Here is a 16,246-nt window from a genome sequence, read left to right as displayed (position 1 = left end):
TTTATTTTACCTTTGACAATAATCACATGTTAGAATGAAAACTTGGATTTATTTATTGTATTGGTAGAGATTAGAAATATCCAAGGATTTCCCAGTTTGATTATTATAATGCTACACTTTGTTGTTGTGCAAACACCCCTTCCATGCACAAATGGATGGGTTTTGCTTTTTAAAAAGGTGTTCACTCTTTACCAGCTCCCAGTGTCAGAACTCTGCTTCCATGAAAACTTCAAAGAAACCTCTAGCTCAGGCACCCCCAAACTCGGACCTCCAGATATTTTGGGACTACAGTTCCCATCATCCCTGACCACTGGTCCTGTTAGCTAGGGATGATGGGAGTTGTAGTCCCAAAACATCTTGAGGCCATGTTTGGGGATGCCTGCTCTAGCTGGACACATGATTAATATATAGAGCTGGGGGAGGGTGGGGATATGTTTTATGAGGAAGTACACTTTGTTAGTACCTTTTAAACAGTGTTGCTTGAGAAATCTTTTCTATAGCAACCTGAGATCTACTGACATCTTGGAATTTTAATGAAATAGAAGTGAAGCAGAGATTGTAGTTGGCTTATGTTGCTTACTCTGCAACATTACCTGAGGCATTTTTTGCTTTCATTTTAAAAAATAGACAGGACATTTTTCACCTCATTAACTTGTGTTAATGAAAATTGAATTTGAAATGTTCACCTCCCTCAGTTTCATAATATACTTGCACTTCAGTATTTTTAACACCTTACCTAACAAGATACCAGTATATCTTCCACAATCTTACATGTACAAAAATCAAAGTTCCTTTTTTTTTTTAAAAAAAGAGTAATATCATTAACAATTTTTCTGTTACTATTTTTCAAACCAAAAGCAATATTTCAGACTGCCTGAATCATTTACTATAATTTCTAATTATAAATAATAGAAGCAGCTAGTAATAAGTTTTAATGTTTTATAGAAAGTTCTTGTCTGGCAGGGATTCAAAAAATCCTTATCCAAATTCCTGAAGTGATTTGATGCATTCACAGGAACTCTGTGGTTGTTTTCTTCTAGTTGAAATACCAGTCCCACAACCCAAAAAATTTCTGATCTACCAAATCCCACAGTACTCCCTATTAAAGGTACCTGATATTGTGTGGAAAAAGGGATGCAGCAAACGTTCTAGAGCAGGCGTAATGATAACAACAACAACAACAATTTTATTACTCATACCCCGTCCATCTGGCTGGGTTTCTCCAGCCACTCTGGGCAGCTTACAGTCCATATAAAAACATAGTAAAACATAAAAGATTGTTTGGATCCTAACTAAGAATTTGAACAGCGTGACAGTTGATTTTGAGGTAAAGTTAAGGTGTCTTTCTCTGCTATTGAAGTAATTCAGTCTTAAAATGGTATAATTTGAAGTGGATTGTGCTTTTGAACTGTTTAGCTTTAATTAAATTTCCTAAACACAAATTCCTCCATTGTGCTTAAATTTAGAATGCTAAATGCCTGATTCACCAGGACGTTAAACTGGACCAGGCAAATTTAAGCTGGCTAAATCTTTGGCTTTTTTGACATGTATTAGAGAGAGGGGGGGAGACAGACAGACATAATTCTTAAAATAAGAAATAGCAGACTATGGGTAGCAGATTCTAGGCACCATTTCCAGAATAAGAGACACATTCCAGAACTGATACGTTCTGCTGTTCTTTTCAATTTAAAAAGCTGTGGCCTAGAGCACCGAAATACTCTTTTAAGCCATCACTTATAGATGGTGTGGCGTTAGGTAAGATGCTATCTTTTAATGGATGAACTCATGCTGCTGAAAGAGTGTGCAGACAATTGAGTTAAAAACTCGACTTCAGGCAGATGCTTGACAGAATTATGTGAACCGGAAACTGCATACTCTTTAAGCCACTGTTGTTGGCCTGGTAAATTATAATAGCTTACCTATTTGTTCTTCTACTGCTTATTCTCTGGGGCCATCAGAACAAAATATACCAAAGTTAAACAGATAGTTTTGAGTATTCTTTGCAGGCCTGGTATCAGACTTTCTTTATAACTGATGCAGCCACAGTGCTGCACATACTGATAAGTGTGTCAACAGGGACTTTTTCAAGCCTTTTCCTTTTTCTTCAAGGACACTGAAAGAAAGGGCAAAACAAAAATCAGTTCACCAGAAAGAGAGAGAAAAAGAGCATTTTGTCCCAATAATCTGGCACTTGATAGGAATATATGGTACTGTTGTTCTGCCATTAGACACCCAAAACTAACTTTCAAAGATTGTTACTTACTCTCATGGTCATCATTACCTCAAAATAGTTTTATGAGCCTGAAAGCACCATAATTTAAAACAGTATATTTTCCTAAAAGTTATCAAGCTTGAAAAGTCTCTAGTGTGCATTAAAAATGTATTTACAAATATCCTCTGCATTGAGATATTTATTGTTCCAAAACTATGGTCATTTAATAGTGCATTAGCTGAAGGATGAAACAGCCAGCTTCTCTGTTTATTTTTTATACTATCTTTTCTCCAAAGAGCTTAGTTTGGTGTATTTGCCTCCCTCTACCTTTTATCCTCAAAATAACCATGTCAGGTAGTTTAGGCTGACACCAGTAACCTTTGTGGCTTAGTGGGAATTTGAAGACAGGTGTATCCAGTCTAAATTGAGCACTCGAACCAGTGCACCACACCAAAGAGTTTTCAAAGGATCCATTTGCTTAAATAGTGCTGCCCAAATTGTCTACAAAATGGGGTGGCTCACTTTATAGAGCAAAAGAGACATGGAAAAGCTCTCCTTAAGAAGAGCAAAATTTGAGCGGTTTACCTTCTCAAATGTGTCACCCTACCCCCCTGTCCCCCTGAGCTCAGCTGGGCTGGGGTGAGGCAAGGATGCCTCGTTTGAGAGAGGTGCAGTCATCTTGCTACTAGGCAGATGACATTTTCTGTTGTGGCTCCTGATTGTGGAATGCGCTTCCCAAGGAGTCTCAGCTGGTGCCAACTTTGTCATCATTTCAATACCAGGTTTAAAATATCTCTGCTCCCAGATGTTTGGTTGTTTGGTTACTGTTATTTGGTGTATTTTATTTGGCTGTTTAATTGATGGTCTTACTGAGGTATGTAGAGGTTAAAATGTTGTGCATTTATATATTTTTGTATTTTTATTCTTGTTGTCTGTTGGGTGTAAATTCCCTTAAGACTCCACAGTGTATGGTGATTAATAAATAAAGTAGCAGCAACTGCAGCAGCAGTAGTAGTAATAATAATAATAATAATTGGACGTAAGGTGTTTAGCTTCCCTTGCCAGCATATTCATTTTGCTGTTGAAACTGAGACTGATTTATCTGTGATGGAGCAGACTTGAGTCTAAACAAATAGGATTTGCTGTTGTTACATCTGTTTTTGGCCTTAAAGTATAAAGAGCTAGGATTCCAGAATAAAGGAGGGAAGTTGACATTGTCAGTACTTTGTCAAGTAAAAGCTTATTGGAAAGTTTCTGAGCAGTTGTAGTGTGTAGCATTACGTAACTACTTTGGGAACTCTGATAGAAAAACATGGTGCAAAATGAAGAAATAAAATACTGTATCATTTAGCAGCTTAACTAAGTATATGGTTGCATTAGTGCACTAATTCTAGAGTCTGGCTGCAGCAAAAGCTCTGAGGGTATTTCTTCTCTTGCTGCAGTTCTGAAGTTGAGGCTGAAAGGGTAAGTGGCTATATGCTTACACTGGGAAGCAACATTTGGCCCTTTAAGTTGCTAGCTCATTGTGGCAGCAGGAGAATTAGGCTGCATATCTTTTCAGAAGTAAGTCTCATTGATTTTAGTGTCAATGCTGTAATTATTTATAGTTTCCTGCTTTTACAGTTCTGTTAAGTTGAATAAAGAACTAAGTGATTTTAAACTGGTGAAAACAACGTGAAATAAAGAGACATCGTTGTCAACAACATTAATATACATTCTCATATATGAGAAGAAAGTATGACAGAAATTACTTGAGGGTTAAGTATGTCTTATTTTCTGCATAAGAAATGATCATTTTTAACCAGTCTAAATGTGCTCAGAAATATCCAGATTTAATTGTCTATATATTACCCTCTGGGTAATGGCTATGTCTGATGAACCAGGGGCAGCTCCAAGCCAGCAGAGCACTGGAGAATTATGCCCTCTCCATTTCCCTTGTGGTACTCATGCTGCAGATTAGCCACTGTCCCTTGCAGTTTGGCTACCTATCCCTTGAAGGATCTTGTGGCATCCCAAACTAACAAATTTTCTGTAGCAAAACCTATTGTGGTCCAAATATTACTTTTCCAGATGCATGAAACGATATTCTCTGATACAGATATAAACAGAATGACATGCACATACAGTGGGGGAAGATAAAGGATAGAGTGTCCTATTACTCTGTAGAGTGAAATGCAATCAAGGTCCAGTGAAAAGGGTAAATGGTCTATTTAGCTTGAGTGTGACCCATTCCTGCAGGTAATGAATTGGCAAATCAAGATGAATAGACAACAAACACCACTTTGCTGTGCCAATTTATTATCAGTAAGGTCACACTCTCTCAATTGGATTTTTTTTACCCTAGAACTTGTTTGCATTCCATTCTACATAGTAATAGGTCACACCTGTCTCTTCCGTCGATGAGTCCACAGGTATCTCTTGGTAATAACATCTCTCTTCAGTCTATACATGTGTGGTGTGTGTAGATACAAAAAGCCTTGTACTTAGCAGATTAGCTGTTTATCTGACAAAGTGGATTCTTGCCCATTAAAGCATCCAAATTTAGTATTACAGGTTACACCAAAAGCTACTAAATCTGTATAACGTGAATCCAATATTGTCTCATTCTATATGGAAATATACAAGGCATTAGTTTGTTATTAATTAAAAACAGCTATGTTCTTCCATTCCACAGTTGTATAAAGTAGCTTACATCATTGCTTTAAACCAATTTCATAGAATGAAACAAATTCATAAACAGAAAACAGTGAACATTAAAACTCAAAACAGCACCAAGCCCAAAGCACATTCTCCTCCTCTGTCAGACCAGAGGTTTGAGAAAGATAGGATTTTTGAAGGAGTTTGTTCAGAAAGGGAGACCACTGACACTTGGAAAAGATTATTCCAGAAAGTCAGATTTGCTACTAAGAAACATTTGCTTCATACTCTTGACAGTTTAGCTTCCCCAAATGTGTCTGTGTGGGGGGTATTTTCAGCTGGGTTCTCGGCTAAGATTTTTAGAGGCTTGAAAAGTTTCATGTGAATTTCTCCACAGTTGCCATAATCTTCTTAACCAAACTGATTTTGGCATATCCTGATATTTCCAAAATGGGTACACTGACTGTGTGTATCAAATGCGCAGACATTGTTCATATATGTTTAATATAGTTCTGCAGGAACTTATGAGGCATTCTGTGAATATTACAAAGCAATATATTTACATTTACAAAGTATTAATTTCACAAAACTGAGGCACGCTCCATTTGATGCATGAATCAGAATGAAATTAACACATTTTAATAGCTTTTCTTTGGGAAGAAGCATTAGTACAGTTGGTCCTCCAATAGCGTTGCTCTGAATATTTTCATGTACCTTTCTTCACTATTTATGTCTCATGCCTAATACAATTTAACCTTCTCAAATGTATCAGTAACTCTGGGCTGGTTCAGAAATAACATTCTTGGAGTGGGAATGGTGATGTCATCAATTTAAAATGGCACCTTAGTTTGCATCTTCTACTCACCCTGAAGGCAGTGTAATACTCTGCTTGCTTAATTCAACACAAACACCTCTCTCTACTATTGGGGGCATCATTGTGCTGCATTGCCTTCAACCTTTCCAGTCCCAGGACCCAGCTGTAGGTCATATATGAATTTGGGGACCCACTATTCCCCCCCCCAGCTTGTATTTACATGGTGTTGCTGCTGCTGTTGCAACCTACCTTAGGAATGGATCCAAAAGGGAATAAACAAGGGTGGGGTTGACTTTTAGCTATCCCCAGGGAAAAGAAATACTAATGGATGCTAACTTTCAAAGATTTCTGGTGTGCTCTTGTAATGAGAAGAAATATAGGTTACAATTTCAAATTGCTGTGTTTTAGCTTATGCGAACCTGAAAAAGTAGCAGTAGCTGTTCTTTACAACAATGCATATTTGTAGTATTGGTGTCCTCCAGAATTGTCTCTAGGTCCGATATTCACAGATTCAGTAAAAGCTTTGTTAGGTGCAAATTAAGTTCAAGTCAGAATAAGATCAGGAGAACTATGAATGTTGCTGATAAAGTCTCAAATTGATTTATTTATAATAGGGATAAGGTATCAGGAAAGGAAAGAGGAACAAAATCACCCATACCTGCCAGGTTCAGCTTAAGTGAACTCATTATTTTTCCTTTGCCTAAGGCATCAGTCCTCTGAGTAACTGTTTTCACTGAGAGAGCTGACAAATCCAATAATCTATGGGAAATTACCTGCATAAACACAGAATTGTATTACTGCCCAGCGTAATTTCTTGAATATAGTGGTCCTCGTTATGGTATGCTCCATCTTGATAAAGGCAGGATATATACTGAGGTTGCATTTTCCTGACTCAGACAAGTCAAGTTCTGCAGAATGGCAGAGCTTAAATCTCTATGCAAGCTTTAGCTTTAAGTATCTCCCGAGACCAACAAATCATGCTGCATTGCTGTTCATACTGTGATGAGAGCTACTGATTTTGATCTGCCAAAATGAGAAATTTTGAAATGACAGGCTACTAGGACATGATCCATGACAATTTATGCTTTGAGAAAGAAATTGCTATAAAAAGTCACCTTGATAAAACCAGTACCAAACTGGAAAAAAAGTTTTGTGATAGTCTTTCCAAAATAGAAAAAGACTGAAACCAGCTTTCCTCTTAATAGTTGCCACTGGAATGATGCTAAAGCAAAGTGTTATAATAATTTAAACTGATATGTACAGCTGTATTTTGATTCTGGGTCGCCTTTCCTAATCTGCACATAAATTATTCTGAATCTAGCAACATTCCCATCTCACTTTGTCTTAAATATAAAATGAAAATATTGTTTTTATAACTCTAGAGATGAATGGTGACATTAGAAAGGTTGATAGTGGGGTATCTTGAATTAGGCATTTTTCTATTTGTTACTGTCTCACCTTGTTCTCTCCCCTGCACCACCACCATTGTTTCTAATAGAAATACCATAAAATGGTACCTTGTATACTCAATCCGTTATTGCTACAATATTTGTCTTATCATGAAGAAAAGAACATTCAATATTTGTTTGTCACTTTTAGCCAATATAAAAAGGGCTAGGTATATGAGTAGCAATGGGTGAATCAGTTTGTTTCTAGTCTGTGTCAGTTTGACATGTATTCACTCATAAATCCGTTTCATCTCATTTCCATAATAATCTGTGAATATATTTTTAAATACACAACAAAAAATTCACAAATTAAATATTTGATTTTTATTTTAGAATTACATTTCTAAATGTATTTTCTCCTGACATACCTATTGCTAAATGCATTTTTTCCTAATGCATATTTCTAAAGGTATTTTGATATGTTTTGGAGCCTAGAAACACAATGGAATATTTGAGAAGTGTAAAATCTGAAGGCTAACTAAGTACTGATCTAGACATTAGTCCAGGAGGTGCTGATCAGATGAGTTCATATCAGAATTTGCAAATACCGGATTCGTCAAGGTTCCTTGTGATACTTCATATCTTGACCATTGGGTTTAATTAATTTTAGAAAGGTTGAGGGTAGGAAAATGCTTATGCCCCACGTACCAGGGAGTGCCATTTACAGCCCGATGTGGTGGGGTTTGGGGAACTGTTGGTGACAGGATTTCCCATGTGACTGGGAAGCGCTTTGTGTACCTTCCAGCCATGCAGGAGGTTGAGAGATGAGCAAGACTAGGGAAGCCGACCAGCATTCAGCCTGGCTCCCTGAGGGGCAGAGCTTCAGGAATGGACCTGACTGGAGACTGTCCACTGTCAGGTACATTCCTGGAGCATATAAGAGAATATATTTTCTTCTTCACTTGGTTATCAGCCAGTTTAACCTCCCACCCTCTTCTCTGTACTTTAACACTTGCCTTCTTGCAAGGATAGGATAGTGCTCGATGGACATTGCTATGGACTGTCATTGGTCTCTGCTTTCAGGGTCAGGGAGCAATTTTGCTTCCAGGCAATTTGGCATGGTTCTGTAGATTTCCACCTACTTCATAGCAGTCATCACAACTTGAGTCCTCACTCTGGGAATGTCCTTTTTCTCCTGCCTAAACTTGCTGAATTTGATGCCCCCTATCTATATGAACTGTGGGCTGATTAGGTAAAAGGTAAAGATAAAGGACCCCTAGATGGTTAAGTCCAGTCAAAGGCGACTATGGAGTTGCAGCGCTCATTTCGCTTTCAGGCTGAGGGAGCCAGTGTTTATCCACAGACAGTTTTCTGGGTCATGTGGCCAGCATGACTAAACCGCTACTGGCGCACGGAGGACCGTGATAAGTGCCAGAGTGTACGGAAATGCCGTTTACATTCCCACCGTGGCGGTACCTATTTATCTACTTGCACTGGCGTGCTTTCAAATTGCTAGGTTGGCAGGAGCTGGAACAGAGCAATGGGAGCTTGCAGGGATTTGAACTGCCAACCTTCCAATCAGCAAGCCCAAGAGGCTCAGTGCATAGAATTAAGCTCCCCCATATCTCTAGGGTTTACAGATGTCAAATGCTTGCACTGGGGCAATAGAGGAAGATTATCACAGTGCAGCATAGCATTGTTCCTCTATGTGATAAAAATACCATTAACATCTCCTTCAGAGTTTTTCAGTATTCTGTGCATTTTCCCCATGCTTTTGTGATGTTTATAGAATTATAATGATTAGAGACTATGATTTTGTAGCTGCTGTGTTGTCATGTCATTTGTCCTTCAGTTTCCTTTTTAGGATGTGTGTTCATCGGTCTTCATTTCATTGTCTTACATTTTCATTTTTTGTTTCTGCTATGCTTTCAGTCCTTATGTCAGTCTGCCTTGGTCTCAACACACTCAGTCCATTGACTACCATCATAGAAATGCCAGGTATCTGTTTTCCTGTGTGCGCGCCTCTGTGTGTATAAATGCATGTCCCTGCTTGCACCTATATTTTTACTTCACTCTGTTAAGGTCACTGAAGGGTATTGCTTTATAGGCAAATATTTAGAAGATTAGTAGGTGTTATTTTTAAAGACTGAAAACATTCAGCTGTTTGTTTGCCTAACCATACTCTACTTGATAACACCCGCTTCCTGTTATTGGCATACATGAAATAGCAGTTGATTTATGAGGTTTTGTCTTTGAACTTCCAAATGTTAGAGTCAGGTCATTGATCATTCCAGAAAAGGTATATGGGTCACACCCACACCATATACCGTATTTAAGTGTATTTTAAGTGTATTTTATGGATGTGACCCATATACCTTTAAAGCACATGGCTTCCCCCAAAAGAATTCACAGAGCTACAGTTCCCAGTACCTTTAACAAACTACAGTTTCTAGGATTCTTTGGCTGAAGCCACATGCTTTAAAATGTATGGTGTGTGTAGTTTCTAGACCTATATATAACATTTCAAAAAGTCACTATCCCAGGCAGTGTTGACAACATGCAAGTAGGTTAATTTCCATACTGAAAGAATAAATGATGTTACGTGAAGGACAAGTATTAAAGCTGGTGTAGTGTGTTATCTAAATGGGTGAGCTGTGACCCAGGAAAGACCTAGTTGGAATCTCATCTGAGCTATGAACTCAGTTGGTAGCTTTACATGCACACCTGTCTCTTAGCTCCAGTGCTCCCAGCTGTAGTTTGGGGCTAATAATGCAACCTACCTTACATAATAATTGTAAGGATTATTGCAATATGGCACATGCGAAGTCCTTTCAGCCCTCAAAACTACAGTACTATATAAATGTTGTGTACTGTTATTGCTGTTGTTATTATTATTCTTAATTATTGTTATTCCAGAGACTGGGATGCAAGCAGAGTGCCTCATGAACTGCATGTGTCTGTAGCTTGACATAATGGTTTTCACTGTCAGCCTCTGACAGTAATGAACACTTCTTAGAAAGGAATAGAAGTCTTTCAGACTCGGGTCATGCAGTTATTGTCTCTAAATAGGTAGTTAGCACTGGTAATGCTGTTTGTATCTTGTGGATGTAGCAGCAGGTAGAAATTTATATCTCCCTGGAGTGGGATAGTTGTGTGAATGAGAGAACATTACATCAAGGTCAGCACTGAAAGTGGCTTTGGATGTTATTGAAGAAGTGTCATCAACAAATGCAGTTACTACCTACTTCTGCATTTGGATGGCAGTGCTTCTTGTATATTTGAAGGTGAACTTATGCAGAGGAACTTGTGCAAGCTACCACTTCTGCAGTTAGTAAATTTTGCCTGTGTGAATTTTGATAGTCTAAAGTCACCAAAGTCACTTGTGTGCCACTTCTGGAACTGTTCTGAGTTTCTCTTATTCTCAGATTTACAATCTAAAACCATGATAGTGCTTTAATTATCACTTTGAGAATGCTTTGCATTAATCATAAACATTTATACATTAACATCTGAATTGGTCTTTTTCTTTCTTTCTTTGTCATTTGCTTCTCTGTGTTTACCTTTGTGTCTCATTTGTGTACATGTCTTAACTGTAGCTTCATGTTCATCCCTTATGTTTTGGCAGCAAGGATCACTCAATGTATCCTATCTTTTGTGAAGATGCAATCAGATTACTTCGATCCCGTACGATGTGCCGTACCTATTCTGAGGGTGCTTACTATGAATTTGAGAGGTATAATTGGTGTGGCATGTTTGTTTAGTCTCCCACATCATTCATAAGCAAACAGTACTCTGATGTTCAGTAATCTGCAATTTAAGTTTTAAATGGTACATTGGAAGAAAGAAGAAAAGGCACTAAATGCAGGAGTAAAAGGAGAGGTCTCCCCAAAGGTGTGCAAAATACATTATATAACTCATGATGTGTTGGATATTAACTCTTTCTCTGAGGTGACTCTAAAAACAAAATCCACATGCCACCCATTAACAATTCATTAATAAAAATCATATTCAGAGATAAATGTATCATAAAAATGAACATACCCAACTGGATACATAACAACTCACTAAACAGGGATATTATTTTATGACCATTAGATTAGTGAAGATAATCTGATCAAAAAATAGTAAGTAATCTGATATAAAAAAATCTGATTAAAAAAAGTAAGGTTTCCTTTGCTTTATAGACTGTGTCACTTCTCTCTTTAATTTTATCATGTATTTTTGTTTGTAAATTTAAAATATTATCATCTGCATTGCTCCTAGAATTTATCCTAGGAATTTACTTTATTCTTAGAGAGCAGAAATTTTCTTTTTTATACTGGTATCAATCATTAATTTGGCCAAATAAATAATAATATAGAAGCTGATTTTCTCCCTTTTGCACAAATTACAGGTATTGCTGTATCATACCATACCAACGTAATTTTACATAAATGGCATCCAGAAAAAAGGATATTGTTGTGATGTTGTGTGTAAACCATGGCGTTTGTTGAATTCCACAGCTTAAAGGGACTAATTAGGACTCTTTCATGTTGTGCCTTTTTTTCACCCCCTGGCTATATCAGTTGCATAATTTCAAGGCTCGTTATGTCTTGTGGCACTCTTGTGTTATGAGCATCTTTTTCTTGTCAGAACAAAACTACATTTCATAGCTACATATAAATCCTCCTATCCTTAATTTAGAGCTCTGTCTTCAGACTACCATGTCAGTCACTCTATAGAGCTACTCCAATTTTAGGATTAAAATTGTAAACATGGTTCTTTCATTTTCTTCATTTCTTGGTTCTTTAGCTTTTTAGTATTTATAGTGGTACCTTGGTTCCCAAACTTAATCCGTTCTGGAAATCTGTTCCAAAACCAAAACGTTCTAAAACCAAGGCGTGCTTTCCCATAGAACGTAATGCAAAATTGATTAATCCATTCCCAACTTTAAAAAACAACCCCTAAAACAGCAATTTAACATGAATTTTACTATCTAACGAGACCATTGATCCATAAAATGAAAGCAATAATCAATATACTGTAAGGTAAAATAAATAAGACAGTGTTGTAGATGATAAAAATTAAAATTATATTTTTTTCTTATGTGCACTGATGTGCACTTATGTGCACTGATGATAGTCATTGTTTGGATGGGTTTTTTAAATCAATTTCTGCAGTCACACAATCAATCAATCAATCAATCAATCAGTAGCTGAACAGGGTTCCACACAGTCACAAAAGCAAGTCACAAAAATGAAGTCACAAGCTACAGTTCCAATTCGAAGTCACAAGTCACAGTTACAAGTCAGTCCCATAAAATGAAGAACCAGTCACAGTCAAAAAAACAAAGAAGTCATACAAACAAAAATGCAGGGCAATTAGATAATCCAAACTTAAAACAGTCCAGTGGGCAAAAGTACTGGCACATTCAGAGATGGTATATCTGAAAACTTCAGTTATATCCCCATTATTGAATTCCCTGGGAGTCACGGTAGCTGAGATGGGATTCCAGAGATAGCTTAAATATTTTCCAAAATAAATGTGCCCACCTTGTAAAGCAGATTGCTTTTTACAGAACATACCTGGTAGGTAAGAGTGATGGAATGTAGTGGTTGCAGATGAATTACGTTTCAGTACACCCTTGCATTCTACATACTTCAGCATTGGCATTTGCATTGGAGGTGCTGCCAGTTGTTTAGTGACTCATGAACTAACTACTGCCAAACCAGTCTTGAACCTTCCACATCCAGAAAATTGAAGATAATTTATCAGTTTTAGCAAGATGGATGTTGTTTTGTGGTCACATAATTACCATATTGTTGACAATTTGCTAGGCAGAAAAACTAAAAAAAATGAGCAAACGCCTCTCAGCTCAATAAATCAAGACAATGCAAGATCAAACAGTGGTTCTGGTTCAAGTTTGTTTTCTAATTAGGCTTATGCAAACCAGTTCCCCAAGTTTGACTGTAATAGCTAACTATGGTTTCTTAAAAAGTGAAAACAGAAAATTTATATCTCCTTGTGACCACAAAAGCAGGGGAAGAAAGAGTATGCAAGCTTGAGGCTCACCATAGCTTGTTAAGATAGCAGGACAGCAGCATCTGAATGGGACTATGATCATTCAATAACTTTTCACCATCTCCTAATCTTTCCTGGCACATGGTTAGATCACTCAGGCCTTGGTTATGATAGGGCAGATATCGTTTGTGTCGTTTGGTTCCTTTGATTTTCCATTGGAACTTCAAGTTAAGCAATATATGACCTAGAGTACAGGGTTGCTGTCAAAAACATTAGATGCATGTTTTATATGACTTTCCCCTCTCCTTAACATCTAGTTCTCTGTTGTGGACTCTGTGTAGTTCCACAGATGGGATCTGTAGCTCTGCAGGCCATTCATTGAGGATTTGGCATCTGTGGCACTCAAACTACTTTGATAAATGTTTGAAGATGTGAGAATAAGGTAGCCCAGACCAAGCAGCTCAGATATCCATGCCACCATTGGATCTGGAGGCCTCAGATCTGATAAACCAACAAGAAGAATTACAATTTCATTACAGTTTCATTGTGAGAGATTTGGCTGATTCAGGCTTCATATACATGACAGTGTATATGCAGCTGCAGACATATGGGGGGAAGGTTTATAGAGTATAAACATCTACTAGCCAGGTTGTCTCTTCCCAAAGATGCATCAACTTACATACAGCAGCAAGGAGGGAGCAGAGGTGACAGTGGACACTCCAGATATCCAGCAGTGCCTGTTTTGCCACTAGAAATAGGACTACATGGGGAAATGATGCTATTCACATCAATTTTTGCTGGATATAAGACCCTCTGACCATTGAAGCCCCCCCCTGCCCCCCCGCCAGTGGAAATTGATGCAAATATCATGTTTTTCTGCTGGGGATGTAGTCCCCATTCCTATGGGAATAGAAACACAGGAAACTGAAACACCCATGGCTTTTCCAGCACTATAAGTAAGCTGATGATCAAGGGCTCAACATTGTGTTGGACCATTGGAGTCTTACCATTAGGTGCATTAATTATGTAAAACAATTTCTGCTCATTCTACCCCTACCCACTTATTTCTAAGCTGACCTCTCTACAAACAGCTAAGCATACAGAGGATTTGAACATCTTTTGACCTGGCAGCAAAATGCATTAGTTGACGTTTTGGGAAGGAGTACCTTACTCTCTAAAAACTCTAGAAGTTTCTATGAACTGGGTTATCCAGATGTAGATCCTTTATGAGTGAATTTACAGGCAGCTACTCCCAGAACAGCAGTTAAGGGTAAATGTAACTGTTTTGTACTTATGCCAAGTCCTGATTTCATTACGGCATGTGTTTCCCTGCTCCAGATAACTGTCTGCACTACATGCAGGCATGTACATGATACATTGCATGTCCGCGTTGCGGTGGGCACCCACAATCCCAAGGGTGAGTTGGCACCCTGTCTTGAAGCTTCACCCTGCTACTGTCATTGCTATCCATGCCAGCCACACAACCCGCAAGCCACATACCCATCAGCCCCCCTTGTGTGGAATAGCCCTATGCATGTACATTGTTATGCACATGGGGCCCTTTAACATGGTCACTAACACACAAATTGCCAGTGGAAGGGCAAGGCTAGTCAATGCAACCCCCTCACAGGTGCTTTCAACTATGGCCGTGCCAAAAGCTGTCAAAAGTTTCCCAAAAATATTCTCCCCATGAAATAAACAGGGACAAGCTTTCTGCCTTTCAGAGGGAATTTATCTGGATTTTTTTCCCCAGTGGCGGGCAGGGAGGTTTGCAGCTTACAAAGTGGCTGCAGCATGAAGATCTCTCTGCATTCTGCCACCATCCATGTTTCCTGGAATGTTTTGAGAGTGACATCTTGTTGCATTGCATCACTCCCAAGGTTACATTTAAATCCTCAGGCACATTACATGGTTAAGTAATGTAAGTGGCAGCACGTCTCCATGAAATTTTTTTGGGGGGGGATTTCTTCTCTCTTCACCTCCCTCCGAAAAGGTGGTTTCATTTCACACTCATCTGTAAATGGTAGAAAAATGAATATTAGACTCAGTTATACTTTGAACCTTTGAGGAAGTTGTCATGTGAGCTTTATTAATGACATCAGAATATATGATAATTTAAATTAGATTAAAATTTAAATTAGATGAAACAGAGGAGAAGAGGAAATTGCTGTTTTCAGCACAGTACTTGTTCTTTTTATTGTACATTTCCTCCTTTAGGTATCTTTGATGTTTGCTAGACTGCCTCATGCAGCAGGAAAAGGGTTGGATGAACATTACATAATGGTCATTATCTTTTGTGATAAAGCAAGAAAAAGCATAGAGCACCTAAGGCAATTCAAAAATGTCTGAAATATCTTTGCTGTTTATTTTATGTTCAGGAGGAATAGAAAGGAGGGAAGAGTGCCTATAACATATTATGATGACACTGATATTTCCCCTACTCCTGAAAGGTATTTTGATTCATATAGTAGATGTAGATAAGAATCTGTATTAAAGCATTTTCTGAGCACCCCTGCTGTAGAATTTTGAAATAGCTAAGAATTGTGATACTTGTGTCCTTTGTGCAATATATTATTCCAAGTGATCTGTTATAAAAGGCTTGAACTAGCAGTGAGTAGTTTAGTATTGCATGAGCCGCACAGTACTTTTTCACCCAGAAGATATTTACTGGTAGAATGTGTGCACTGCAGCCAATTTCTTCTTAACACTGTTAATTTTCTCTTATGCCCATACCTTTCCCCCCACAAGTAACAATGTCACAAATCTCTGGGTTTTTTCTGGATATCCCTACTAAGTATCTTATTTGCAGGGGTTAGGGTTATGTAGGCATTTTGGGAATCAATCCAAAGCTCTGTGCTTCTGCATTGCATGCATAGCTGCAAAAGTGAGATTTTGCAGAAACAGGAGATAACAGTGACCTCTGCATAGGGGTGATCTATTCGTACATTGGAGCTAAGTATGTGTAATGATGCTACTGGTCTGTGAAACTTCTCTTTAAACATAGGCTTCTCCCAGTCTAAGACTTAATCGGTGCTGCACAAGTACTGTGAAAAGGGCAGGGCACTGAAGCACTGATGGTCAGCTGGCTGTTCAGCCAATTCCAGGATAGTTGGTTGGATTGACAGGAGGAGGATGAGCAGGAAGCTGCTTATTATCCCTTGAAGGTTACCTCCAGCCATGCCTGTTCTAATATTT

The 16,246-nt window shown here is 38.2% G+C and overlaps 1 protein-coding gene across 49 annotated transcripts in view; it reads left to right on the top strand.

Annotated features, from left to right (window-relative positions):
* The window catches only part of RIMS2 (regulating synaptic membrane exocytosis 2), a 348,259-nt gene that overhangs the window by 216,743 nt on the left and 115,270 nt on the right, over positions 1-16,246 (top strand). For 22 of the 49 annotated variants that reach the window (XM_083450342.1, XM_083450348.1, XM_083450349.1 and 19 more), the window contains 3 exons: positions 8,984-9,049; positions 10,677-10,784; positions 15,430-15,501. The exons of 22 other annotated variants lie outside the window; for them this stretch is intronic. In XM_083450342.1, the coding sequence (XP_083306468.1) occupies positions 8,984-9,049; positions 10,677-10,784; positions 15,430-15,501 (246 nt within the window). The remainder of the gene's footprint in view (positions 1-8,983; positions 9,050-10,676; positions 10,785-15,429; positions 15,502-16,246) is intronic. 5 more of the 49 variants (XM_083450382.1, XM_083450383.1, XM_083450350.1 and 2 more) reach the window with 1 other exon arrangement.

Source organism: Podarcis tiliguerta (assembly GCF_965153285.1).
Source record: "Podarcis tiliguerta genome assembly, chromosome: 7".
NCBI classification, from domain to species: domain Eukaryota; kingdom Metazoa; phylum Chordata; class Lepidosauria; order Squamata; family Lacertidae; genus Podarcis; species Podarcis tiliguerta.
The sequence above is the reverse complement of the archived record's forward strand: the minus strand, read 5'-3'. Positions and strand labels throughout refer to the sequence as shown.